This window comes from Elephas maximus, chromosome 2 (assembly GCF_024166365.1).
Source record: "Elephas maximus indicus isolate mEleMax1 chromosome 2, mEleMax1 primary haplotype, whole genome shotgun sequence".
NCBI classification, from domain to species: Eukaryota; Metazoa; Chordata; class Mammalia; order Proboscidea; family Elephantidae; genus Elephas; species Elephas maximus.
In genome coordinates this window covers 121,704,789-121,731,698 of record NC_064820.1, presented here as the reverse complement: position 1 = coordinate 121,731,698, position 26,910 = coordinate 121,704,789, and the positions used below count along the sequence as shown (strand labels likewise).

At 39.8% G+C, this 26,910-nt stretch overlaps 1 protein-coding gene, 2 long non-coding RNA genes and 1 other non-coding gene across 9 annotated transcripts in view; 2 read left to right on the top strand and 2 right to left on the bottom strand.

The window, feature by feature from the left end:
- The window catches only part of EPB41L4A (erythrocyte membrane protein band 4.1 like 4A), a 326,052-nt gene extending 309,936 nt beyond the window's left edge, over positions 1–16,116 (top strand). For 2 of the 5 annotated variants that reach the window (XM_049872172.1, XM_049872164.1), the window contains exons 20-24: positions 9,350–9,397; positions 10,017–10,085; positions 11,065–11,175; positions 12,314–12,395; positions 15,485–16,099. In XM_049872172.1, coding sequence (XP_049728129.1) covers positions 9,350–9,397; positions 10,017–10,085; positions 11,065–11,175; positions 12,314–12,395; positions 15,485–15,613 — 439 coding nt within the window. In that variant the 3' untranslated portion in view covers positions 15,614–16,099. Of the gene's footprint in view, positions 1–9,349; positions 9,398–10,016; positions 10,086–11,064; positions 11,176–12,313; positions 12,396–15,484 lie in introns of all 5 variants that reach the window. The other 3 variants (XM_049872192.1, XM_049872199.1, XM_049872182.1) reach the window with 3 other exon arrangements.
- A 1,467-nt stretch (positions 16,117–17,583) lies between these two features.
- Positions 17,584–19,538, bottom strand: LOC126069170 (uncharacterized). The gene is made up of 3 exons (XR_007515860.1): positions 19,050–19,538; positions 18,528–18,588; positions 17,584–18,193 (listed from the first exon to the last, which is right to left on the bottom strand). It is a non-coding gene; the product is annotated as an uncharacterized LOC126069170 (long non-coding RNA).
- Positions 18,684–18,817, bottom strand: LOC126070751 (small nucleolar RNA SNORA13). Its single transcript, XR_007516274.1, has one exon. It is a non-coding gene; the product is annotated as a small nucleolar RNA SNORA13 (small nucleolar RNA).
- Positions 19,539–19,701: 163 nt separating the features above from the next.
- The window catches only part of LOC126069147 (uncharacterized), a 307,582-nt gene continuing 300,373 nt past the window's right edge, over positions 19,702–26,910 (top strand). For both annotated transcript variants that reach the window (XR_007515851.1, XR_007515850.1), the window contains exon 1: positions 19,702–19,786. This is a non-coding gene — a long non-coding RNA (uncharacterized LOC126069147). The remainder of the gene's footprint in view (positions 19,787–26,910) is intronic.

Below are 26,910 nucleotides of genomic sequence, written 5' to 3'. Positions count from 1 at the left end.
GCTGTGATGCTGGAAGCTATGCCACCGGTATTCAAATACCAGCAGGGTCACCCATGGTGGACAGGTCTCAGCTGAGTTTCCAGACGAAGACAGGCTAGGAAGAAGGACCCCATGGTCTACTTCTGAAAAAATTAGCCAGTGAAAAGCTTATGAATAACAGCAGTACATTGTCTAATACAATGCTGGAAGATAAGCCCGTCAGGTTGTAAGGCACTCAAAATACATCTGGGGAAGAGCTGCCTCCTCAAAGTTGAGTCGACCTTAATGACATGGATGGAGTCAAGCCTTTGGGACCTTCATTTGCTGATGTGGCACAACTCAAAATGAGAAGAGCCCACCTCAAACATCCATTAATAATTGGAACATGGAATGTACAAAGCATGAATCTAGGAAAATTGGAAGTCATCAAACATTAAATGGAACAGATAAACATCAATATCCTAGGCATCAGTGAGCTGAAATGGACTGGTATTGGCCATTTTGAATTGGACAATCATGTAGCCTACTGTGCCAGGAATGACAACTTGAAGAGGAATGGTGTTGCATTCATCATAAAAAGAACATTTTAAGATCTAGTCTGAAGTACAACACTGTCAGTGATAGGATAACATCCATACGCCTACAAGGAAGACCAGTTAATACAACTGTTACTCAAATTTACACACCAACTGCTAAGGCCAAAGATGAAGAAATTGAAGATTTTTACCAATCTCTGCAGTCTGAAATTGATCAAACATGCAGTCAGGATGTATTGATGATTACTAGTGATTGGAATGTGAAAGTTGGAAACAAAGAAGGATAGGTAGTTGGAAAATATGGCCTTGGTGAGAGAAACGATGTCAAAGCTCAAAACCAATGACTTTTTCATTGCAAATACCTTTTTTCAACAACATAAACAGTAACTATACATGTGGACCTCACCAGATGGATATTCATAGGAGTTAAATTGATTACATCTGTGGAACAAGACAACAGAAAAGCTCAATATCATGAGTCAGATCAAGGCCGGGGCCAAGTGGGACTGCAGAACAGACCGTCAATTGCTCACATGCAAGTTCAAGTTGAAACTGGAGAAAACTAGAACGAGTACATGAGAGCCAAAGTACAACATTAAGTATATCCCTCCTGAATTTAGAGACCATCTAAAGAATAGATTTGATGCATTAAATGCCAGTGACTGAAGACCAGACAAGTTGTGGAATAACATCAAGGACATCCTACATGAAGAAAGCAAGAGGTCATTAAAAAGGGAGGAAGGAAAGAAAAGACCAACATGGATGTCAGAAGAGACTCTGACACTTGCTCTTGAATGTGGAGTAGCTAAAGCAAAAGGAAGAAATGAACTAAAAGAACTGAACAGAAGTTTTCAACGGGTGACTAGAGAAGACAAAGTATTATGATCACATGTGCAAAAACCTGGAGCTAGAACACCAAAGGGAGAACGGGCTCAACATTTCTCGAGCTGATAGAACTGAACAAAAAATTCAAGCCTCGAGTTGCAACATTAAAGGACTCTACAGGGAAAATATTTCCATGATGCAGGAAGCATCCAATGGAGATGGAAGGAATATACAAAGTTACTATGCCAAAAAGAATTGGTCAGTGTTCAACCATTTCAGGAGGTAGCATATGATCAGGAACCAATGATATGAAAGAAGAAGTTCAAGCTGCACTGAAGGAATTGGGGAAGAACAAGGCTCCAGGGATTGACAGAATACCAATTGAGATGTTTCAACAAATGGATACAGCCCTGGAAGTACTCACTTGTCTATGCCAAGAAATTTGGAAGATAACTATCTGACCAGCAGACTGGAAGAGATCCATATTTATGCCTGGTCCCAAGTAAGGTGAACCAACCGAATGCAGAAACTATCAAATAATATCATTAATATCACATGCAAGTGAAATTTTTTGAAAATCATTGAAAAGTGGCTGCAGCAGTATATCAACAGGGAACTGCCAGAAATTGAAGCAGGATTCAGAAGAGTATGCAGAACAAGGGATTTCATTGCTGATGTCAGATGGATCCTGGCTGAAAGCAGAGAATACCAGAAGGATGTTTACCTGTGTTTTATCGACTATGCTAAGGCATTTGACTGTGTGGATCATAAAAAATTATGGATAACATTGCGAAGAATGAGAGTTTCAGAACACTTAATTGTGCTCGTGAGGAACCTGTACACAGATGAAGCAGCAGTCATTTGAACAGAACAAGGGTGCATGGTTTAAAGTCAGGAAGGGTGTGTGTCAGGGTTGTATCCTTTCACCATACCTATTCAATCTGTATGCTGAGCAAATAATCTGAGAAGCTGGACTATATGAAGAAGAATGGGGCATCAGGATTGGAGGAAGACTCATTAACAAGCTGCGTTATGCTGATGACACAGCCTTGCTTGCTGAAAGTGAAGAGGACTTGAAGCACTTACTGATGAAGATCAAAGACCACAGCCTTCAGTATGGATTGCACCTCAACATAAAGAAAACAAAAATCCTCACAACTGGACCAATGAGCAACATCATGATAAACAGAGAAAAGATAGAAGTTGTCAAGGATTTCATTTTACTTGGATCCAAAGTCAACACCCATGGAGGAAGCAGTCAAGAAATCAAAAGAGGCATTGTATTGCGCAAATTTGATGCAAAAGACCTCTTTAAAGTGTTGAAAAGCAAAGATGTCACTCTGAAGACTAAGGTGCACCTGACCCAAGCCATGGTGTTTTCAACTGCCTCATATGCATGTGAAAGCTGGACAATGAATAAGGAAGACTGAGGAAGAATCGACGCCTTTGAATTGTGGTGTTAGAGAAGAAAATTGAATATTACATGGACTGCCAAAAGAGTGAACAAATCTGTCTTAGAAGAAGTACGTCCAGAATGCTCCTTAAAACCAAAGATGGCAAGACTACGTCTCACATACTTTGGACATGTTATCAGGAGGATCAGTCCCTGGGGAAGGACATCATGCTTGGTAAAGTAGAGGGTCAGTGAAAAAGAGAAAGACCGTCAAGGAGATGGATAGATACTGTGGCTGCAGCAATGGGCTTAAGCATAACAAGGATTGTGAGGCTGGTGCAGAACTGGGCTGTGTTTAGTTCTGTTGTACATAGGCTTGCTATGAGTTGGAACTGACTCGAGAGCACCTAACAACAACAGTGCTAGGATGTGTTTTCTTTAGGCTTCGTCCTTACTCCTAAAGCATGGTCTTTTTAAGGTCATGGTTGTATGTCCAAAATGCCCAGCATGATTTTTCCATTTTTATTGCAGCAAATCTTTATCTCCTAATACTGCCGGTATCTCTGTTCATTAATGTGGGAGATGGTTTTGGCTTGGAAGAGGGTGGAAGTAGTAGAAATGAAGATAAGTTACACAAATATGTATTTTAGAAGTACAGCTCACAGATTAGTATTGTGAGAGGAATTATGGATGATTTTTAGGTTGTGTCCTGAACAACTGGGTAAATGCCATGTTGTTTTTTTACTCAGTTGGGAAAGGATCGATGGGGATGTGTGAGGAAAGAGGATCAAGATTTTTGTTGACATGCCAAGTAGGCAGTCAAGTGGAAATGTCAAGTAGGCAGCTGGAAAAAAGTATTATAACTCTACCAGATGATGGATGATGGATACCTTTATATAAAACAAAGTGGGCTGTTTTTTATTTGATCCATGACACCAAAAACCTGGGGTTTATTCCCAATTAAGAAAATATCAGCTGAGTGCTGCTGTCAGACCTCTGTTCACATTCTGAAACTACCAATTTTAGCTTATTACCTAATCTCCATGAACTTCCAGTTCCTCATTTGTACAACAGAGATAATACCCTCCTCACAGAGTTCTGCTGAACATTAAGTGAGGTCACATAAGTCAAGTGCCTGTCATACAGTAAACATTCACAAATGGAAGTTACTGTTACTAGCAAGATCTCCAGTTCTGTTTATCTCTAGAACTACTACAAGATACATGATTTTTGTTTTCTTCCCTTGAGGTGAGAAGTGAAGAGATTGCGGTGGGGCCAACTCATATAAAGTCCTTAAAAATTAGAATTTAGTTCTATGGAAGTTTAGGAACAACTACAGCTTTTTTTAAAAGGTGGGAGCATTGCTACCAGCAGCATCTGAGGAAAGTAATTAAATTTTGTTCTTCAGATGTACATGCAGCATTTGAGAAATACAGTAAACAACTTCTCTCTCATTACTCTCACATTCCTGAGTTCCTCCTGCAGTGCCTATAAATTGTCCATGCAGAAGTAGCCACTGAAGGTCAGAATACTATGATACATTGTTATTCATTCTGTTTGTTTATCCTCATTGAAAAGCTAGAAAATCATATTAATTGTTAGCTAGTTTATTAAATATCAGACACAGCACTATAAAATGCAAAACCCCTCTCTCCTAAAAAACACATTAAGCTCAAAGACGAGTGGATTTCCTCCAGCAAAACATTAAGCAGTACGCTTCTATCTAGTACGTTTTTCAGCTGTATTGCCTTGACATTCATGTTCAACATCATTAGAAAAAAATCAGCTGTGCTGAAACTACTCTTCTATGGGTGTACCTTTACTTCTTGGGATATTTGGAAGAGGCACTAAAGCTAAAACAATAATTTTGGTAGTTTCAATTGTGCGCACAAGAAGGCTGGGGCTCCCTCTGGTGGTCATAATGTCCTACTATATTTATTGAAAAAAAATAACGTGGGAAATGAGGTTGTAAGGATGAAGAAATGTTCCTCGTTAAACAGAAACAGAAACCTGGTGCATTAGGGTAAACATTTAACGTTAAGCCCCTAGAAGTGACTCCTAAGCTATCTTCAAAGCTCGGTTGCTGGGGCTCAGTGGCTTCTGAGTGCTTCTTTAATTCTGAAGGTGGGTAGAAGAGGAAGGAGGAGAAGGATAAGAAGAACTCTATATCTTCTAATTAAATTTATTCTGACCACTCAGGAATATGATGGAGAATTACTGAGATGTCTGTTAAGTGCTTTGAATTCTTTAACAAAGGTGTTATGCAAATGTAAAAGTTTTCTTAATATATTTTTAACTATAAATTTCGTTTTACAGCAGTGGTCAGTATAAAGACCACAAAAATGATAAAAGTCAAATGTTGCTGTATTTATTATTTTTTTTGTAATTTAATATAGTATGCGAAATATAGCACATATTGTAGTGTATTATAATATGTAACAAATATTATAGTATAATATTTTTTAGGTGATATAATTGGAGCATTTGGGGGATGTATATGGCCCAAACAGTTAAGCGCTCCACTACTGACCCAAAGGGATGGTAGCTTGAACCTACCTAGAGGCACTTTAGAAGGCAGGCCTGGTGAGCTGTTTCAGAAAGGTCATAGCCTTGAAAACCCTAGGGAGCAGTTCTACCCTGCATTCATATGGTCACCATGAGTCAGAGTTGACTTGATGGCAAGAAACAATGGCAACAACAATATAGGACCATATGCAGTGTTGGGGTTTAACCCTCTGGAGCTTTGTGAAGTGTCTTCTTAATTTAGGCTTTTGGAAGAGGGGAACATAATTTTTAAATGATGTCTCATGAATCTAATTTCTCTGAAAAAATGAACATTAAAGTGGGGGCATTTGTAGAAGGTGTGAATGAGGGCTGCTTTTGAAAAATATTGGACTAATGTTTGACTACGTGTTTATTTTTTACGTATGTCATATCTATAGATAACTCAGGGCTCTATTTCATTAGGGGCTTCTTTGGGGACTTCAAGTAAAACATCTGCATAATTAAGGGTCTTTTAGTTAAAGAAAAATGGCTGTTAAAATTCCATAGCTTTCTAAATCCACAAAATGATGGTATGCTGCAGATCATGAATTCATCCTAAATTACTAATTAAGTCTGTGCAGATTGAGGCAGAAAAACAATACATTCCTCATTAGCATGTAACTTGTGTTTACGTTTGTAAAATCGCAGGTGGTCCCGCAATTGGAGGAAATTTGCATTTGATATTTTGGCTTTGGAACTTTTCCGTGCCTTAAAGCTGTTTGAAACTGCTCACCGTTTCAGAATTCTGTTTAGTTAAAAACATGTCTATTATAGTATGATAGAATTTAAAGGTATAAACTAAATTCTTGAATCATTTAGCAACAATATTTATGGCTGGAAGGACTGACGTCCTCATTCATGTTAAGATAACATTTCCGTTGATGCTTCAGGGATGAGAATGAAAGGCACATCCTGTGGAATAACAATAGAAACTTTTTTGAACATGAAAATGCCATTATTTATTTTTTTTCTGATAATTGAGGGTAAGAGGCTTTGTGGCTAAAAAAAAAAAAAATCAGAGAAGATAGAAAAGTATAAAATTACCTGCAATTCCAACACTCAGAAATACTCAGTTATCATTCTTTTATATATTATTCATATTCACCATCTCTCACTTCCTTTGCACTATGCCTGGATGGTCATGGGAGGTGTATGTCCTCCTTGTCCTCATTGCTTTTTCTCATCCTACCTCTTGCCTCCCTGAAAGCACACAGCTTTGAATCTATGCCATCAAGTTATACCACTCACTACTCCTCCTTGTAGCTCTCATCAGCTGTGCCTTTGGGTCACTTTCCCTTGTAAGATTTAGTACCTGCCTCACTGTCACTCTCTCCAATACTATTTCAATAGCCACATCATGGATTTTCACAGTAAATTGGCCTCTCAGTTCCTTCACCCACCTTACTTCCAAAATCATACACTAGACCAGTTGTTTTCAACTGGGGCAATTTTGTCCCCCAGGAGACATTTGGCAATATCTGGAGACATTTGTGGCTATCACAATTGGGGATGTGCTACTGGCACCTACCTGGTGGATAGAGGCCAGCAGTGCTATTAATCATCCTGTGATGCATGGGACAGTCCCCCACCACAGAGAATTATCCAACCCAAAATGTCAGCAATGCTGAGACTGAGAAATCCTGCTACACCTCAAAGCCAGTTAACTCCCTCACTGTTGGCACCTTCCTAGAATAATAATGGTTATCAGTAGAATAGCCTCCTAAGCCTAGATATAATGCTTTAGGCTCTTTGGTGACTTTCTGTGAGAATTGAATGCTGGGGTATAGTTGTAGCTGAACTGTCTCTCTCTGGCATTAGCTGTTGTTGAGTCTGTTCTGACTCATAGCGACCCTATGCACAACAGAAGGAAACACTGCCTGGTCCTGTGCCATCCTTACAATCTTTGGCTATGCTTGAGCCCATTGTTGCAGCCACTGTATCAATCCATCCCGTTGAGGGTCTTCCTCTTTTTCACTGACTCTCTAGTTTAACAAGCATAATGTACTTCTCCAGGGACTGGTCCCTCCTGATACCATATCCAAAGTATATGAGATGAAGTCTTGCCATCCTTGCCTCAAAGGAACACTCTGGCTGTACTTCTTCCAAGGCAGGTTTGTTCATTCTTCTGGCAGTCCATGGTATATTCAGTATTCTTTGCCAACATCATAATTCAAAAACATCAATTCGTCTTTGGTCTTCCTTATTCATTGTCCAGCTTTCGTATGCATATGAGGCAATCAAAAATGCCATGGCTTGGGTCAGATGTACCTTAGTCCTCAAAGTAACGTTTTTGCTTTTTAACACTTTAAAGAGATCTTTTGAAGCAGTTTGCCTAGTACAATGCCTCTTTTGATTTCTTGACTGCTGCTTTTGTGAGTGTTGATTGTGGATCCAAGTAAAATGAAATGCTTGGCAACTTCTATCTTTTCTCTGTTTATCATGATGTGGCTTATTGGCCCAGTTGCGAGGAATTTTGTTTTCTTTATGTCAAGATGTAATCATACTAAAGATTGTAGTCTTTGATCTTCATCAGTAATTGCTTCAAGTCCTCTTCATTTTCAGCAAGTAATGTTGTGTTATCTGCATATCACAGGTCGTTAGAGTCTTCCTCCAATCCTGATGCCATGTTCTTCTACACTTTATATGTCTGAGACCAACTCATCATCCCCTGCCCCTTATTTTCAATGTTTGACCCATTTTGAGTTGATTAAAAGATCTTCACACAGAGATATTCTCCTCTCCACAAAGGAAAAATAGCCAATTCGATTGCTAGAAAGAAGCTTAACCTACTCTGTGAGAGCTCAGAAGGCCCTGCCAGAATTCCTTATTAACTGAGATAAGTGAAAGCAATAATGGTATCATATGTTGAAAGTGATATTGAGCCCTGAAAATACTGATACAAATTATGAATTTAAAATTCCACAGGTCAGAGTGTATCAGTAACTTTGCTTAGCTTCAGGCTTTTTAATTGTTATTGAGTCCTTTGTGGATTTTTGGCCTATTATTAGACCTTAGTTCACTTGAACAGAGGAAAGCTTGCTCTCATTTTCTCACTAGGAAAAGAGTCATTCTGTAGTGACGATTGCAGTGGTAACAGATTTCTAGTATTCATTGCTACTTACTAACTATGGGGAATGAGAACACAGGAATGCAGACTTGGGTTTCTCATTCTAGGCTACATGTAGTGGAGTTCCTGGGTGGTGCAAACAGTTAACATGCTCGGCTGCTAACCAAAAGGTTAGAGGTTAGAGTCCACCCAGAGGCACCTCAGAAGAAAGGCCTGGCAATCTACTTCTGAAAAGTCAGCTATTGAAAACACTGTAGAACACAGTTCTGCTCTGACATACATGGGTCTCCATGTTCAGAATCAACTCAGTGGCAACTGGTCTTAATGGTAGTGACATAATTTCTACTTACATGTTTCTGGTGGAGAAGGGATTTGTGGGGTCTGTATTTGGGAATAGAAAAGGATATATAGAGGGTGGCAGCATGAACAGAGGCCACAGATAGGTTCTAGCATTTGCAGGCCCAAGATTTGGCACAGAAATGCAGTATCAGATGAAACATGAAAGATGGGTCATTGGCATCTTTGGCTTTACCACCTGGGCTGTCTTACTAGTTCCTTTTCCCTTCCAGTTGCTGCTTCTACTAGGTAATTACATATCATGTTTGGATTCTCATATTTCAGAATTAGGATAGGCTCTTGTTTTTTTTCTTGTTTTACTTAGAAATAGCTGGAATGACCAGAAACAGAAGCCCCAGATCATTCTTCATTGTACAATCACCGCTGGTAGTTGTGCAGATGTGCCTGAAGTCCTAAGCTCTTTCATTAAATGAAACCCTACTCTGGTTTTTATGTGGTTTTCCTTTAGTGGGACTAGCAGATAAATCATCTAATATCTTTATACTATCACACATTCGCTCTCCCAGTCTTTCCTTGACTGGTTTCAACTGTTAAATAAACTGTGCAGTCTGAAAACTCTTAATGTTGTACCTCTGTTAAAGTTAGCTATTAGAGTGTAGGATGAAACAACTTGTTTGCAGAGATGAGTGTTGTTTTCCCTAATTACAGGAGAAGCCCCGATATCCAAGCAAAAGAAGAGTTATGGAAGCATATTCAGTGAGTATTTTTTTTTTTTTTCATTGTTTTAAAACCAATGTAACTTGAAGGCATTTACAAGTAAGGCCACTGATGCTGAGAGGCAGCCTGAGGCTGAAGCCTGTCACATATTCCTCATTCTCTTCATTATTATGTGTTGCATGGCTTTCACAGTGGTAGTGCGTTACCACGCCAGCAGTGCTGGAGAGGCGGGCTCTGGAAGCAGCCCGTTTACAGGCAGCCCTAACATCTCCTCTCAGGTCATTTGGTCTCTCCTATAAGTGGAACCCAGACAGGCAAGTATTTTACAAATAAACACTGAAGAAAGCAGATATAGAAGTAAAAAAAAAAAAAACCACAACCACCACCAGAAAACATCCACCATGGGGGAGAGCATCAGATTTTTCGTAGGCAAATGAGGAATGAATCATGAAAGTCTGGGTTGTAGAAAAATTGGAAGAAGATAAAAGAGCTACAGAAAAGGTTTTCCTTCTGTTTTTTCCAAGAACACATGCTAGTTTTAAAATCTTTCTTCCCTGCTTAAAGTTTTACTAACAAGTGTTTTGAGACAAGGTTAGAAAGGGAAAACTCACCTGTCAGTTGTGGAAGGTATTAGATCCATTTTCTTATTCTCTTCTAGAAGGGAACTTGTGGATCCATCTGGATTGTCAGAGGAACAGTTAAAAGAGATTCCATACACTAAGATAGAGTGAGTATGTCCTCGAAAATCTTTTCACAGGTGGTTTAATAGTAATTATAAGTGAGTGATCCATTCTTACTCTTCAGTGGTGTTTCATGCAGTGCTTTGTCTTTACGCTTTAACTAGAACTCAGTGTCTACAAAGAGATAGAAAAGGTTGTATTTATAACTATTTTTTTCAGTATAATCACTACCATCTCCTACTAACCACTTACTTATATGTGGTAGGTACAAATGGGCTTTTGATTATGAATGTTAGATTTTTTAAAATATAAATTCCTTTCCTGAGATATTCATTGGTTGGTAACAAGGTTCCTTTTTATTACTTTAACATCAAGAGAATTACGTTGGCTGTAAAACTGCATCCTGTAAGCCCCATCCAATCCCTGTCATAGAATTAGTATATTGAACATGTCCATGAAAGGACTCCCTAGCTCTGTAATTGGTAGGAGGAAGCAGAGGCCTAACTTGCCTACTTCATTATTTCCCTTCTGCAACCTATGCTTCCTCCTACCCAAGGCAAAATGCAGGCTGGGACACGCTGCCCTGCTTACCCCATATCTTCAGGCTAAAGATTGAACTTTTAATGATGGGTTAGTTAGTAGCTAGGGCAGTAACCAGTATTTTCTGATAGGAATGCCATTTTCCATACATTGTAGATCTTTTTTCTTCCACACCCACTGTAGAAAATTCCACACAGGGAATAATTTCATTAAAATTTGATGGTTAAAAAAAATATATACACACAGTGTAAATAGTTTCATTTTCAGGTATGGTGAAGTGAGCAGTTTCCTACTTGTGCAATTTTAACACATCCAGACTCCCAAAAGTCTGGAGAAAAGTAAAAAATTATTTTAAAAATTCTAAAAGCCATTATTCCTTTGAGGTCTCAAGATACAGGAAGAACTCTGTTCTTTACGGAAGAACTGAAAATTATCCTGTCTGACTTTTGGTGTGTTTGTGTCCATGTTTTTTCATTGCTTGTTTAGGACACAAGGTGATCCAATCCGTATCAGGCATTCTCATTCCCCACGAAGTTACCGCCAGTATCGCCGGTCCCAGTGTTCAGATGGAGAGCGATCCGTTCTCTCAGAAGTGAAGTAAGTGGCCAGGCCTGTGTGTCGTCCTCCTTATGGCCCTAGACCAATGCAGTCCAATAGAAGTTTCTTCCATGGTGGACATGTTCTATATATATGTATATATACACACACACACATATATATATCTGTTTAGTATTTGAAATGTGGCTAGTGTGACTGAGAAATTAATTTTGTTGATTTTAATTAATTTAAACTTGGTTGCACGTGGCTGGCAGCTATCACATTAATCTAGACCACACTTGGCCACATCAAGGCATTTACAAGCAATATATTGAAGTTTTTAGAGGAAAGGAAGCTTTATGAAAGAAATGTATGAGCAATTCTATTGTGAATAATGCAATCACAGTGCTTAACACAAATAGGCATCTAACAAATGTTTTTTAATTAATCTAACTCAAATCTAAGATCTGAGAGAAGTAGGTTGGCCCAAGAATTTCTTTTTGATCTAATGGCCTTTTGCCTCTTCTTTTGCTACAACAAATGTGTGTGCCTTATTATTGTTTCTTTCAAGGATAGGGACCATGTCTTAGCTTGACACATGATACTGTTTTTTAAATGAATGTGTTAATGATATAATTATGCATTCACTTGTAAAAGTACTAGTCATGAAAATTCATATACCTGATATTGCTGGCTAAGAATGTTAGCCAGTAAACTCTGAATTAAGGCTCAAAACTTTGATAAGCATTAAATAAGCTGTCAGATAGTCTAGCCTAGTGGAGAGAGGTATAGGCCAGGTTTTTTCATTTGGTGTTTTTGTAAAAATTTAAAGCACATTTTATACAGTTCTATAAGATTTTTAAAAGAGAAGTATCAATGGCCACATATTTGTCTAGATATTAGAATAAACTAAAAAGAGATGTGATAATTTGTCACAGTGAGAGAAGTACATAGGAAACATACCTATATTTTATTTTTGGTTCTTCCATTTATTAGCTGTGACTTTGGGTAAATCACTTAATCTCCTAACTTAATCAAAAAAACATTTATTAGATGCTTGTTTGTGTCAAGCACTGTGGTAGACCCTGTACAGAATACAAGGGTGTATAAAACATGCTTTCTACCCTATGGCCCTCCAACTCAAGTTCTGATTCTTGGTACTGTTGTAATCATTAATTCCAAGACTCACTTTCTGCAGTTCAAAAACGGATCTAGTACCTCCACTTCCGGTGACCCGTTCCTCGGATGCTCAGGGTTCTGGTGGCTCTACAGTTCATCAGGTTAGTGATAATAAAGCTTCATGAAGGGTTGACTGATAACAATTTTGAGAAGCACCTTTCTGAAGGTTCCTTTGGCAGGTAGGGCGATAAATCTTAACATCATTCTAAGATTCTATATTTTAAAAGAATGTGTACCCAACATGGAAGAAGAAGGGAGGAGGAATGCATGATCAAGAACCAAGGTACAACCTGGAAAGAGTTACGTTAGGAATAAAAGCTAGAGGGAGCACAAGATCTAAAGTGATCTGAGGCTTGGGGACAAAGCCAAGAATAATAAAGATTTTAAGATTTGGAGACAGAACAACAACAAAAAATAATAGCTTCACTAGTTAAAAGAAAATATTTTTAGATATTTTTCTGAGCCCGTGAAGCAAGAAAGTGATAGCCTCTTTGGGGCAGATGTTCAATTGTTAACTGATGGCAGACAGCAGAACTACTCAAGTCCCATTTTGTTTCTGTCTTCTCCATCAAAGAGAATGATGTTCACTTGGAAATGTTTTAAAAAAATGTGGTTAAAAGGTAATTCAAGGACATAACAGAGCACATAGCTGCTTTTGCAATATCAATTTAAAACTGCTAAATTGGATGGATACATCAGTGAAGCACTATAGTAACCATAGTTCAGCAAAGTGACACCATCTCTTATATTTTTTAACAAGGTGGGAAAAAGGGTGGGCTGTATCAAATAGCTGGATGGATTCATATCTGGTTAAATGATTACACTAAAAACAAGGATGATATTAATTATGGGCCATTGTCAGTCTATCATTTGCCATACTGTGGTTTTCAGTCTTTTTTAGAGCACGGATCCCTTTGAAAAGCCAGTTGTGACTACTGTCTCTCTCTTCATATGTAAGCATATGCAGTTTTATATGTAAATCCAGGGCGTTCATGGACCACCTAAGAACCTGGACTAAGGGGCATGTGCTGCCCCGTTTGCCTTGTTTCACTTTTTTATCAATGATTTGAACAAGGACAGAAAAACCCTGAACTCATTGAGGTTAGGTTGCCTAGAATTAGCTTCTGAGTAGGAAGTTCATTGCAGAACACGCTTAGGGCCAACATTTGTTGAGTGAAAGAAAATAGGTTTGGGGAAAGGCAAGAATTGAACTGTAATACAGTGCCAATAAAGGCCACAGCTGGTTCCATGGGGAGCTCTGAGGCTGAGATGATCCTTCAGATTCATCCCACACCATGAGGCAAGGGGGCTGGGTCTTTACACACATCATCAAGCTGTCATTGCACACAGGGTGTCCTTGGAGGGGGCATAACCTTGGGCAAGGTGGCTGTCTTCAGCTGCAGGCAGTTCCAGGAGAGGGACTGTTTGGAGCCGCACAGCAGCCAGCATTCCCAGCATCTAGGGGAGTGAGCGTCTCCGCCCTGAACAGGGATCTGGGTGGCAAACCACAACTTCCACTAAAACTTGCATCTCCAATTCCACAAAATCTGGGAGAGCTAATAGGTTTTCCAAGCAGACAATTTTTGTTGCCAGCCTATAGCACTTTTTCAAAATTATTTTCTTAATTTTCTGCATTCAGATTGACATGCATTTGTGTCTCATCTGCACCTACTTGTGTGACTTTGAGCTTAATTTCTAAGCCTTAATTTCCATATAATGTAGATAAATAATCTACCTCATAGGTTACTGTGCAGATTAATACTCATTTTCCAGAGTTTTTTTTTTTGGGGGGGGGTCTTAAAGATGGCTTCAATACAAATAGAAATTTTATTTTACTGTATTTTTGCTTTTCCAACTGCTCTAGATTTCCTACTAATCATTATCACCTAGGAATCTGAAAAATCTTGTGTTATACACATTAGTGTTGAAAGAGTAGTTCTCACTTTGCTGCATATGAGAACAACTCACTGCACCTTCTGATCAAGGGAACTAATTGTAGTCCTGTCTCCGGGACACCTTTGGTTTTCAACTTAAGAAATACCCATCGAGCACATCTGAGGACTGACAGGCACTTGTCTGGGCATTGGGAAGTACCTAGACAAGGGATTGGCTTATGGGCCCAATCCAGCCTGCTGCCTGTTTCTGTAAGCCCCTGGAGGTAATAATGTTTTCTACATTTTAAAAGGGTTGTTTAAAAACACACACTCACACAAACCAGACTATGCAACAGAGATAGGATGTGGTCCAAAATCTGGTCCTTTACAGAAAATATTTGCCAAACATAAAACAGGCAAAAGAAATACAAATTAAGATAAGCAATATGAAGAAAACAAAAGGCTGAGCTACACAATCAACAGGGTGTCCACACTTAAAATAGGGTGGTCAGAGGCCAGACTGTGGAAGTGCCATTTACAGCTGAGAAATAGCCTGTGAGGAGCCAGCTTTGTAGGCTGAGGGAGGAGCCTGGGAAAATCTGCTGAGGCTAGAAGACCAATGTGGCCAGAGCACAGTGAGGGGAATGGCAGATAATGGAGCAAGGCCTTAAAGGCTCCAGGAAAGGAGTTTCCATTTTATTCTGAGGGCCAAAAGGAAGCCACTGATCTGGCCACCATGTGAAGGGACTGGAGTGTCCCAGTGGCATGCATATTCCAAGTCCCCTTGAGACATTCATCCCCCCGCTGACAGGTATCTCTAGCCCCAAGTATGGCAATCCCCAGGACACTGTGTTGTGGAGGTTTTAATTCAGTGACTACTGGAAATATATATCAAGGAAGATTATAAATTACCTCAACCTCCCCATTCTCATCTTGTCCTCTTCAAAAAAGTACACCTGAGAACTTGGTTTAGGAATGACTCTACGAAAGAAATGTTACACTTATTTGGGTGAAATGGATTGAGATTTATGCCTAATTTTCATGAATAAAATACTCATTATGCATTACTGTCAGAATTTTAAGATCAAACTATTTGTACATATAGTCTTATTCATGCAGTTATTTATTTAGCAGTTACCTAAACAAAATAGAGGGAATACTGATTGAAAAGCCTTTGGTATTAACCATTCTTGAATAATAACTTGATGTTTAAAACTTAACAAAAGCTCAGTAATTTCTAATGTATTTTCATATTTGGCTGTGTTCCCCTCTTCTGAATCTTACTTTCTATACTTTTCAAATACATGTTCCTTTAGAGAAGAAACGGGTCTAAAGATAGCCTGATTGAAGAAAAATCTCAGACATCTACAAGCAATCTGGCTGGAAAACACACAGCAAAAACAATAAAAACTGTCCAAGCTTCACGTCTCAAGATAGAGACTTGATACCAGTGAAGAAGGATTTGGGATGGGAAGGGTGTGTGCCATTGTTACTTTGACACTGTGAATTATAATTGTTTAAACATCCTGGACCTGCAAGTGTTTCTTCACAAGAATATAGCCTCTTGGTTCTTTAAAGGTTTGAAACTACAGCATACTTGTGAAGGATTTTTTTAATTTTGGTATCTGGAAGGACAGACTTGTAAAAATGCATTCACATGCCACATGTCCATACTGGGACAGGATGCTTATCACTCAACTCTTGAGTATCTGTGCCCACCACAGCCAAGACCAGGTCAAGGTTTGGAATCCTGGACTGCAGCTTGCTAGCTGTGCAGTAGTACACCAAGTGGGACGAAAAGCTCTTCCCAACTCCAGGTGGTTCTCAGTCAGTGCTCAATGCACAAGGGCCAAGTATCATTTCCAGACCGTGGACATTTTATCATACTAAGTTCTTTGTATACTGTACTTTGTGGCAGTAGGTTCCACAGGTGATTTCCAATGATGTAAAACGCTTATTAAGTGTTGCCTTTTAATTTCTGAAGTGCCCTTGTGTTTTCAAGGTAAATGTGCATTTTTGTTAACCTCTACCTTATAAATTCACGACCCTTGACCTCAAATGGCTGCTCTCCCCAATGACTTATTTCAGACCTTTCCTCTCTGTAGATGACTTTGCCATCTTCTTCCCAGAACTTCTATCTTCCTGTTGCCATACACAAACTGCCCCACAGCTGTCAACCCTAAACCTTCCTCATCTTCTATTCCTCAACTGTGCTTTGGATTCCATCCTCTTCAGGATCCTTTTTTATCCTTCTTCTCAGCTAAGTCCTTGCCACTTAAACCTACTTTCACAACTTCAAATCCCTCTCCACCTATTATTTCTCTCCCCTTCTCAGCAAATTTGTAGATAGGATTCTTTACTCTCTGCCCCCCAGTTCATTACCTAATCCTGGTTATAAACCATCTCTTTATCTGGATTGACCCCTACTACTCCACTCAAGCTGCCCTGGTTAAGGTCACTGTCACACCAAACCCGAAGGGCAACTCTTAGATCTTCTTGCAACACTCTTTTGCTTCTAACTTTTGTGAGCATGTTCTGCAGCTTATCCTATCCTACCTTGCCATTACTTGTTTCTCAACCCCCCCACTCATGGTCTTAAGATTTCTCTTGCTTAAACAGACCAATATATTCCACTGCCCGTTTGAGGTCACTTTGATTTCTTGGCGACAATTAAAGCTCAACAAATTTAAAATACACCCCCCTCAGCTGGACTTTGGGCCATTATACCTGTGCAAAGTAAACACCTAAGAGTCATTTTGGACAAGTCCCCCATTACCAACCAATCCCTATCTTAGCTCCAGAGTTTATCACACTCGCCAAAGCTGGATTATCGAAATAGTGGAGTCGGCTCCCACTCATGGCAACCGTATGTAAAGTAAATCTGCTTCACAGCGTTTTCAGAATCGCCAGTCTTCTAACCAGCCCTCCTATACCCCTTTTCTTCTTCCTCCAGTTCCTTCACATGACAGCTAAAATTTTTTCCAAAAACCACTACCTAAACTTCTTCCTCCCATGGCTTTCCACCTGTTTTAACACAAACAAAACTTTAACTGGTCTGGCTTCTACCTACCTCCTTTTCAGCATCATCTCCTAATGCTCCAGCTCCCATAATGGCCTTTTTACAAGCTTCATGAAGCACTCACCTCTTATCTAAACTAGGGCACTGAAAAGGGAAAGTGGCCAGACTGCCAGATAAATTTGGATGGACATATCCAGGGCCTCTCACATGCCATTTCCCCAACTTTGGCTGGAAAATAGTGGTACTTGCACATAATTCTGCTTCCTTTGACTTGTGTTAAATCCTACCATGGAATTTGTTTCACAAAGGCAGTTTTACATTTGTGATGACATTTCCTCTATTGATTTGTAAGGTTCCAAATGGAGTTGTGTTTTGCTTTTACTGTGTTCCAGCACTTAGTACAGTGCTTTCAATAAAATTTTTGAATGACATGATTGTTCCTTCTTGTAACAACAAAAAAACAGCAGGCATGCCTACCTAAGTATACAATCTAGTAAAAAACAAAACAAAAAACCTGCAGTGACAATATAAAGCACATCTATAACCTAGAAACCAGTTAATCTAGTTCTGGTCTTTGGGTCAAACAGTCTGTGTTTCGTAGGGGTATCAGTGACTATGACTGCATCACATAACTTTGAAATTGACTAGCATTTTCTTCTTCACTCCCCACCCCACTGCAATGTGCAACCTTAATTGTTAAAAGCATGGCAGAATAATCAATTAAAATAGATCCTATATTTGACTATATTTTTCCTTTGAGCGGCTCTAGGGGTGGAAACAAACCTCTAATGATTTGGTAAAAAAATGTTATTTTCTGACAGTTAATTACTCAAAACACAAACCCCCAAGAAGCACAGTAAACTATTTTTATTCCCCATTGCTTTAAACACCTAATTATGGGCTGTCCAAAGGCAATTATTTCAGTACTCCTCAGATTCCTGAAATTTTGTATGATCCAAGTAACTTCTCTGAAGATCAAAAACTCAAAATCACCACAAAGGTCATCCTAAGAGAGAAAAAATAAAAGCATTTAATATGGCAAGCAAATATTTACATTTGGTACATCCTGAACCCCAGTACTATATATTGTTTCTCCAGACTACCCAGAAAAAACAGCAAAACCTTTAGTTGGCAAAGATTAAGCTGGCAAGAGGCTGTCCTATTTGCTGTTTAACTTAACCTTGAACTCTACAGATGCAGTATTAACGATAACTATGTGCTATTAACACCTAATTTAAACCAATACCAATTAGAAGCCTCCCAGTTTAGAAATGTGGTAGAATCCTTATCACAAGTAACTATTTGACAGAACAATTTCTACTTCAACAATGTCACCATACCTTAAGTCATTTTTGTGCAAATGGTATTAGCAGCAGCCATTTCCAAACATCCATTTTCCTCCTAAACAAACATCAGTTAAAACTAGTTAAGAGAAAACATACATTAACTTTGGCAGACTAAAATTCAGGTGTGTAAACAATGATTGTAAAGGAATGAACTGTAACTTACGCAGCTCCTACACCAAAGAAATCAAATTCAAGGGCAGAAAATGGCTGCAAAGGGTTTAATTTACGCCTTTTTTGACACCACATTCACTAGTTTCCGAAAGTGAACGGGCAACACAAAGGCTTGCATGGAAACTGCCTTGAAATTCGTCATCTATGGCACAGAGTTGCTGACCCTAAATCAAATGGTTGACGTTAACTTTCTGTATGAGAGAGAACAATTAACTCAGTTTTGAGTTTCAAAACCCGATCTGGTAAGAGACACTGAAATACCACGTGTTTTCAATATAGTAGTAAAGATTGGTTTACCCCCTCCCAGACTACTACGTTCTGTTTTTTGCATTAAAAAGAACTCACCTGAATTCCACGATAACTCATTCACTGTCGGTTAAGTTCCGCACCTATGGTAGGAAGCCGTAATGATCTAAACCCTAAATGGTACATTTCACTTCTACAGTAACTGATTTTACACTGGAGTAAGGCCCTTCTCATTCACGAAAACATCCCTGCTTATATTAAAAACTCCCTGGCATGCAGTCGATGATCAGTTAACTTAAAGCACAGGAAACGAACGTCCCCATTTTCCGGGTAAGGAAACGCAGTCTGGAGACCGGCCCCGGGCCTCCAGAGATCATATGGAGAACGCGGCCGAGAAAACCCAGGGCGCTGTCCTTCTCGTGTTCTGGGCCGGGCCGCCTCACCAGGCTCAGGGCGGCCGCGCGCTCCTGTCCCGAGCCGCCGTTGTCGGCAGCCACGCTGCCTCGCGCCCGGGGTCGCACCGCCATTCGGGAGCCTCCGGCACCAGGTAACGCGCCCCGCGCGCGGGAGGCAGGAAAGGCCACACGGCCTTCCCACAATGCTTTTCTACGGCTGGAAGAACCCACTGCCTGACGGGCGCGGGGAGAACGGACTGTACCATAGGCCCCCGCGCCTCTCGCGAGACGCCCCCGTGTGGCTGGAGGGAGAAGTGCCAATGAGGAGCTGTGGCGCGGATCTGCAAAGGGGAAGGGAACCGAGGAGCAAATACTCGAGGTCTTGGATACTTGGTAAAAAGTTGGAATTTAACATTGATTAATTCTTACCAAAGAAATAAGGTGAAGGTTGTTAATTGGCTTTTTGTGTTTTTCTGTTGTTGGTAACATTAAACCCCTTGCAGGGCTGCAGGATGTTGCGAGTGGGGAGGCTGTACGGTAACAACCAGGTCTCCTAGTGCCTAGAAGTCCTAGTAGAGGCCCGTCCAGAAGTTATAGGTGAAGGACCTTAAATGAAGCTTACTGATTAAAAGAAAAGACGGAAAGAAAGGAAGAAGGACAGAAAGGAGGGGAGGGTGAGAGGGTGGGAGGAGAGAGAGAGAGAGAAAGAACGGAGAAGAAGAAAATTCAAGCCACAGTCTAGAGTTTAGTGGTCATCACGCAGGAATAGCTTGAATGTTAACATCATCAACTTGGGAACAATGATCATACAGAAGAAGCAAATGGTAATCACAAGGAATTAAATAGCTATAGACTTGCATTGGGAAGTTACTGTAATGTCTGGGGGAGAGAAAGAGAAAGTTTGGCAAAGGAGGACCACACCACCAAGAGCTTTGTTTAAAGACACCGAAGGGTACATTATGGGGATTATAACAAGCCTCAATCTTGCTTTCTGGCTAGGGAGATTTAGGGAGAGGAAATTTCCTTGAATTGCGGCACCCAGCAGACCTAGTTTTGTATCCAGCTCTAACACTTGTTGCAGCACTTGTGTCTGCCTCACTGAACCTGAGTTTCCCCATTTGCAGGGTAATAATAATACCCATATACCACTCGTTGTTGTTAGCCCCCGAATCAGGGTGGACCCATACACAATGGAACTAAATGCTGCCTGATCCTGTGCCATCCCCATGTTAGGGTCATTGGCTGGTTTTTCAGAAGTAGATTGCCAAGCTTTTCTTCCTCATCTTAGTCTGGAAGCTCTCCTCCTGTTCAGCATGATAGCAACACACAAACCTGCAGTGATAAATGGGCAGTAGTTGTTCATGAGGTGCATTGGCCAGGAATCAAACCCAGTTCTCCCTCACGGAGAACAAGAATTCTACCACTGAACCATCAGTGCCTCATATACCACTTTGGTTAGTTTAAAGAATTAAGAAAGAAAAATTTGTGGAGTTACCTACTACTGTGTGTGGTATAAGAAGCCCTAGTGGTGCATTGTTAAGTGCTCTGGTGCTAACCAAAAAGTCAGTGGTTCAAACCTACGGGCTGCTCTTCAACTTCTGTAAAAACTACAGCCTTGGAAACTCAATGGGGCAGTTCTAATCTGTCCTGAAGGGTCGCTATGAGTCAGAATTGACTTGATGGCAGCGAGTTTGGTTTTTTCATTTTGGTGTATGGTGTATAAAAACCAAAAACCAAACCTGTTGCCTTTGAATCAATTGTGACTCATAGCAACCCTATATGGCAGAGTAGAACTGCCCCATAGAGTTTCCAAGGAGCACCTGGTGGATTTGAACTGCCAACATTTTGGTTAGCAGCCATAGCACTTAACCACTACGCCACCAGGGTTTTCCTATGGTATGTAGTGACATCCAATAAGTTATTCAGATGAGCTAGGCGCTTAAGTCATTTACCCATACCCTAGGTATAGGGCCATTTGGTTTTCTTTTTAATTGTGTTTTAGGTGAAAGTTTATAGACGTGACCCTAGCATCTCACAACATGTTTTCTCCTTTTTGAAATGGATGATTGAGAGCTTGACATAACTGAAGCCATATTTGTGCTCTAAGTAATCTGTAAGCTTTTTTTTTTTTTTTTAGTTGCAGAAGCTGCACTGGTCTCTTTACAAAGTGGTGCGGAGCCCTCTTGGCTCCTGTAGCCTTGGTCTCTCTCCTTTTCTTTGTTCTCTGGAGAAATGTCCTTCAGCCTTCAAGATGGCAGCTAGGAAGGCTACCTGGCACTTGTGGTCTGCAACTTTCTTGCTCCTTGTCTCAGTCAGAGTGGACTTGGCAGGCCAGTTACACTAACTGAGAGATTTTCATTTAAGCTTTTTTCAGCCTGTTACAAACATACAGAATACATTCCAGATGTCTGACATGCATATCTTTAGTTTAATAGAGAGTTTCTTGCAGTTGTTTTTTGATATATGCAACCATCTGTGGGCAGTGTGCTTAAAAAATGAGATAATCTGTGCCAAAATGATATATAAGCTCTGATGTAAAAATTGCTTTTGAGGGACTCCATAAAGGACAGGCTGTTGGGGCCCTTCCATTGGTGTCACCTCCTAATAAACTTTCTCTCTCTTTCTAACTTGGACTTTATTTCAGTGGCTTGACTGCTCCAGGGCCTGGACCCCAATCAGGTAACAGAGAAAATTAGTTTCCCATTGGATAGTTTGTACATAAAGATTTTCATTTCCCACAATGTGTCAGCACTCTCCCTATTTCCACCCTGGTTTCTCCATTTTCTTTCTTTTTTTTTTGCCCTGATTATCTGTTCTGAGGAGTACATTCCTCTTGGGTGTTACTGTTTATCTTATGTACTTGTCTGTTGTTTGGCTGGGATTATCTGTTCTAAGGAGTACATTCCTCTGGGTGTTACTGTTTATCTTATGCACTTGTCTGTTCTTTGGCTGGGAGGTTGTCTCTGGGAGTGGCTTAATTTCCAGGTCAGTAAAAAAAAAAAAAAAAAAGAAAAAAGGTCAGTAGGATGCCTAAAAAAAATAAATAAAATAAAATAAAAATTTTTATTTTTTATTTTTTTAGGATGCCTTAGGGCTATAGTCTCTGGGATTCCTCCAGTCTCTGTCAGACCAGCAAGCCCAGTCTTTTTTTTTTTTTTGAGTTATCTAGTTTATCTTCTGGTGTTTGTGCATTGTTAGTTATGGTTTGTATTGAATTTATGCCATGTATCAGGGCCTCTAGCATTGTCCCTTTTTTTTTCTCCCATGATCTTTATTGTTTTAGGTTTTATATTTAGGTCTTTGACCCATTTTGAGTTAGTTTTTGTGTATGGTGTGAGCTATGGGTCCTGTTTTTTTTTTTTTTTCATACAGATGGAATCCAGTTTTGCCAGCACCATTTGTTAAAAAGACTGTTTTTTCCCATTTTATGGACTTTGGTTCTTTGTCAAAGGTCACCTGTCCATAGGTGGGTGGATTTATGTCTGGGTTCTTGATTCTGTTCAGTTGGTCTATGTGTCTGTCATTTTACCAGTACCAGGCTGTTGTGACTATGTAGCTTTATAGTATGTTCCGCGATCAGGCAATGAGAGGCCTCCTACTTTGTTCCTCTTCTTCAGTAATGCATTACCTATCCAGGGCCTCTTTCCTTTTCATATAAAGATGGTGATTAGTTTTTCCATCTCAGTAAAGAATGTTGCGAAACGTTTGAGAGGCAGGGCCAAAATGGCAGAGTAGTAAGATGCTTCCAGGGATCCCTCTTATAACAAAGACCTGAAAAAACAAGTGAAACGATTATATATATGACAAGCCCTGAACATCAAAGGCAAAGTTAGGAAATTGGACTGAGTGGCAGGGGGAGGGAGAGACGGTTCAGAAGCAGCGAGGAGTTGCTGGACCTGACTCTGTGGGAACCGGAGCCCCTCAGGCACGATCCCCTGGTGCAACCGCAGCAGGGCTGACGGTGTTCAGGACTCATGTTCCTCAGGGAGAGTCAGTGAGCCTCACTGCCTACTCACGCCTCCGGAATCAGAAAAGAACAGTGCTCTTGGCAAAAACTAAGCACTTGCATCTATTACACTGCACCCCCAGCACCCAAGCCGGGATCAGTGGCTGTCATTTCCCTGGGCCTGAGATAGGTCCTGCAGTGCACCCTGAGCCCTTCTCCCAGCCTTGGAGAAGGAATAAATTAACAATTGGGAGAAAAGATAATCTGCCAGCTCCCCTAACTTGGGAAGGACAAAATCAGCTCCTGTCCAGGCACAAATGGTCTGCTGATTTTGAATACCTTTCACCCCTGCATGGACCTGTGTGGGCCCATTCCAGGAGATTAGACCCTTGTTGGCAGACTGCAATGGTGTATGTGCTTGAGATCTGACTTCAACTTTTTCAGCTGTGCAGGGGAAAGGCAGGGTTTTTGATGTGTGACACTGCTTTACCTAATAAACAGGGTCCTCACCTACCCACATCATGGGCCTGAGGACTGGTTGCTCCATCCATGTCACCAAGCCACCTGTGACAGGGGTCCAAGGATAAGTGCCCCCTAGTCCTTGCAGCCAAAAGCATTGGGTGCCCATGATGTGGCTGCAGAACCCACCCAACTGTGCAGTCTAGGGAATAGGGATGCACTTTCCTCACAGACACTTGGGGGATGGTTGTCAGCCTGTGCCTTGTTCAGAGCAAGACCCCCTGCTGCAATGAGATACCTGTGCCTACACCAATCACCCCTGTCCCTCTAAGACTGTAGGACAGAGCCTGCACCACACACTTGATGACTGACTACCTGGATACCCGAGTGAATCCATATAAGAAAAGTGAATGGACTCCTAGGCCCATTTACCTGGTAACAGTTCTAGCCATCTGGTGACAGGACATTAGAGCTTCAAGGACACAAATAATCAAGCTAGCTCACTTGAGCAGCTTATTTGGGCATATCAAAACAAGAAGCTAGGATACAGTAAGCAAACATAAATTAATACGATAACTTATAGATGGCTCAGAGACAACAGTCAGTATTAAATGACATAAAGGAGCAGACTGTGATCGCTTCAACAAACTCTCAAAACAATCGAGGAATCTTCCTGGAACTACCAGATGTAGGATACAAAAGATTAATATATAGAACTCTTCAAGAGATCAGGCAAAATGCAGAATAAGCCAAGGAACACACAGATAAAGCGGTTGAGGAAATTAAGAAGGTTATTCAAGAGCATAATGAAAAATTTAATAGAATCCATAGAAAGACAACAATCAGAAATTCAGAAGATTAACAATAAAATTTCAGAATTAGACAACTCAATAGAAAGTCAGAGGATCAGAAATGAGGAACTGGAAGTCAGAATTAGTGAACTGATGATAAAACACGTGGCACCAGTATATTCGAAGAAAAATCAGATAAAAGAATTAAAAAAAAAAAAATGAAGAAACCCTAAGAATCATGTGGGACTCTATCAAGAGAAATAACCCATGAGTGAGTGGAGTACCAGAACAAGGAAGGATAACAGAAAATACAGAGAGAACTGTTGAAGATTTGTGGGCAGAAAACTTCCCTGGTATTGTGAAAGATGAGAAATAAAGAATGTTTAGATTGGGATTGCATTATATCTGTAGATCACTTTGGGTAATATCGACATTTTCACAATGTGGAATCTTCCTATCCATGAACATGGCATGTTTTTCCATTTATGTAGATTTCTCTTGGTTTCTTGAAGTAGTGTTTTGTAGTTTTCTTTGTTTCGCTCTTTTATGTCCCTGGTTAAATTTATTCCTAAGTATTTTATCTTATGGGGGGCTATTGTAAATGGTGTTTTTTCCCCTGATTTCCTTTTTGAAGTTCCCTTTGTTGTTGTATAGGAATCCAACTTATTTTTGTATGTTGATCTTGTATCCTGCTATTTTGCTGTCTCCTTCTATTAGTTTCAGTAACTTTCTTGTGAAATCCTTGGGATTTTCTATGTATAGGATCATATCATCTGTGCATAGAGACAGTTTTACTTTTTTCCTTACCAATTAGTATGCCCTTTTATTTCCTTTTCTTGCCTCATTGCTCTAGCTAGGATTTCCAGTACAATGTTGATTAACAGTGGTGATAAAGGGCATCCTTGTCTGGTTTCCATTCTCAAGGATAACGCTTTTAGTTTCTCTTCACTGAGAATAACGTTGGCTGTTGGTTTTGTATAAATGCTCTTTATTATGTTGAGGAAATTTCCATTCTATTCCTATTTTGCTGAGAGCTTTTGACAGGAGTGGGTGTTGGACTTTATCGAATGCCTTTTCTGCATCGACTAAGATAGTCATTTGATTCTTTTGTTTTATTTATGTGGTGGATTATATTGATTGACTTCCTACTTGGTTATGATGTATTATTCTTTTGATATGCTGTTGAGTTCTATTGACTAGAATTTTGTTGAGAATTTTTACATCTATGCTCATGAAGGATAAACAAAACAAAACCGAAAAAACAAACCCGTTGCCTTTGAGTTGATTCCAACTCATAGCGACCCTATAGGACAGAGTAGAACTGCCCCATAGAGCTTCCAAAGAGTGCTTGGTGGATTCGAACTGCCTACCCTTTGGTTAGCAGCCACAGCACTTAACCACTACACCACCAGGTTTCCTCATGAGGGATATTGGTCTGTAATTTTCTTTTTTTTTATGGAGTCTTTGCCTGGCTTTGGTATCAGGATTATGCTGGCTTTATAGAATGAATTTGGGAGTTTTCCTCCCTTTTTAATGCTCAGAAATAGTTTGAGTATTATTGGTGTAAGCTCGTCTCAATGTTTGGTAGGATTCACCGGTGAAGCTGTCTAGACCAGGGCTTGTTGTTGTTGGGAGTTTTTTTTTTTTTTATTACCTCTGCAACCTCTTCTTTTGTTATGGGTCTCTTCAGATTTTCTATTTCAGTTTATGTTAGTTTAGGTAGGTAGCCTGTTACTGGAAATTTGTCCATTTCCTGTAGGTTTTCAAATTTGTTGGAGTATAGTTTTTCATAATACTCTGTTACGATCCTTTTTATTTTACTTGGTTCCATTGTAATGTCACCAGTTTCATTTCTTATTTGAGTTATTTGCTTCCTCTCCTGTTTATTTATTTATTTTGTCAGTTTGGCCCATGGTTTGTCAATTTTGTTGATCTTTTCAAAGAACCAACTTCTGGTCTTGCTGATTCTTTCTATTTTTTGTTCTGTATTTCATTTACTTCTGCTCTGATCTTTATTATTTCTTTTCTTCTAGTGACCGTGGGCTTCTTTTTTTGCTCTCTTTCTGTTTGTTCAAGTTGTAGTATTAATGTTTTGATTTTGGCCCTTTCTTCTTTTTTGATGTGTGCATCTATTGCCATAGATTTTCCTCTGAGCACTGCTTTTACTTTGCCCCAATGAATTTGATAAGATGTGTTTTCATTCTCATTTGATTCTAGGGGTTTTTAAAATTTCATTTTTGATTTCTTGTATTACCCATTGGTTTTTAAGTAAGGTGTTATTCAATTTCTATGTATTTGATTTTTTTCCTTGCTCTTCCTGTTATTGATTTCAATTTTTATACTGTTATGATCAGAGAAAATTCTTTGTA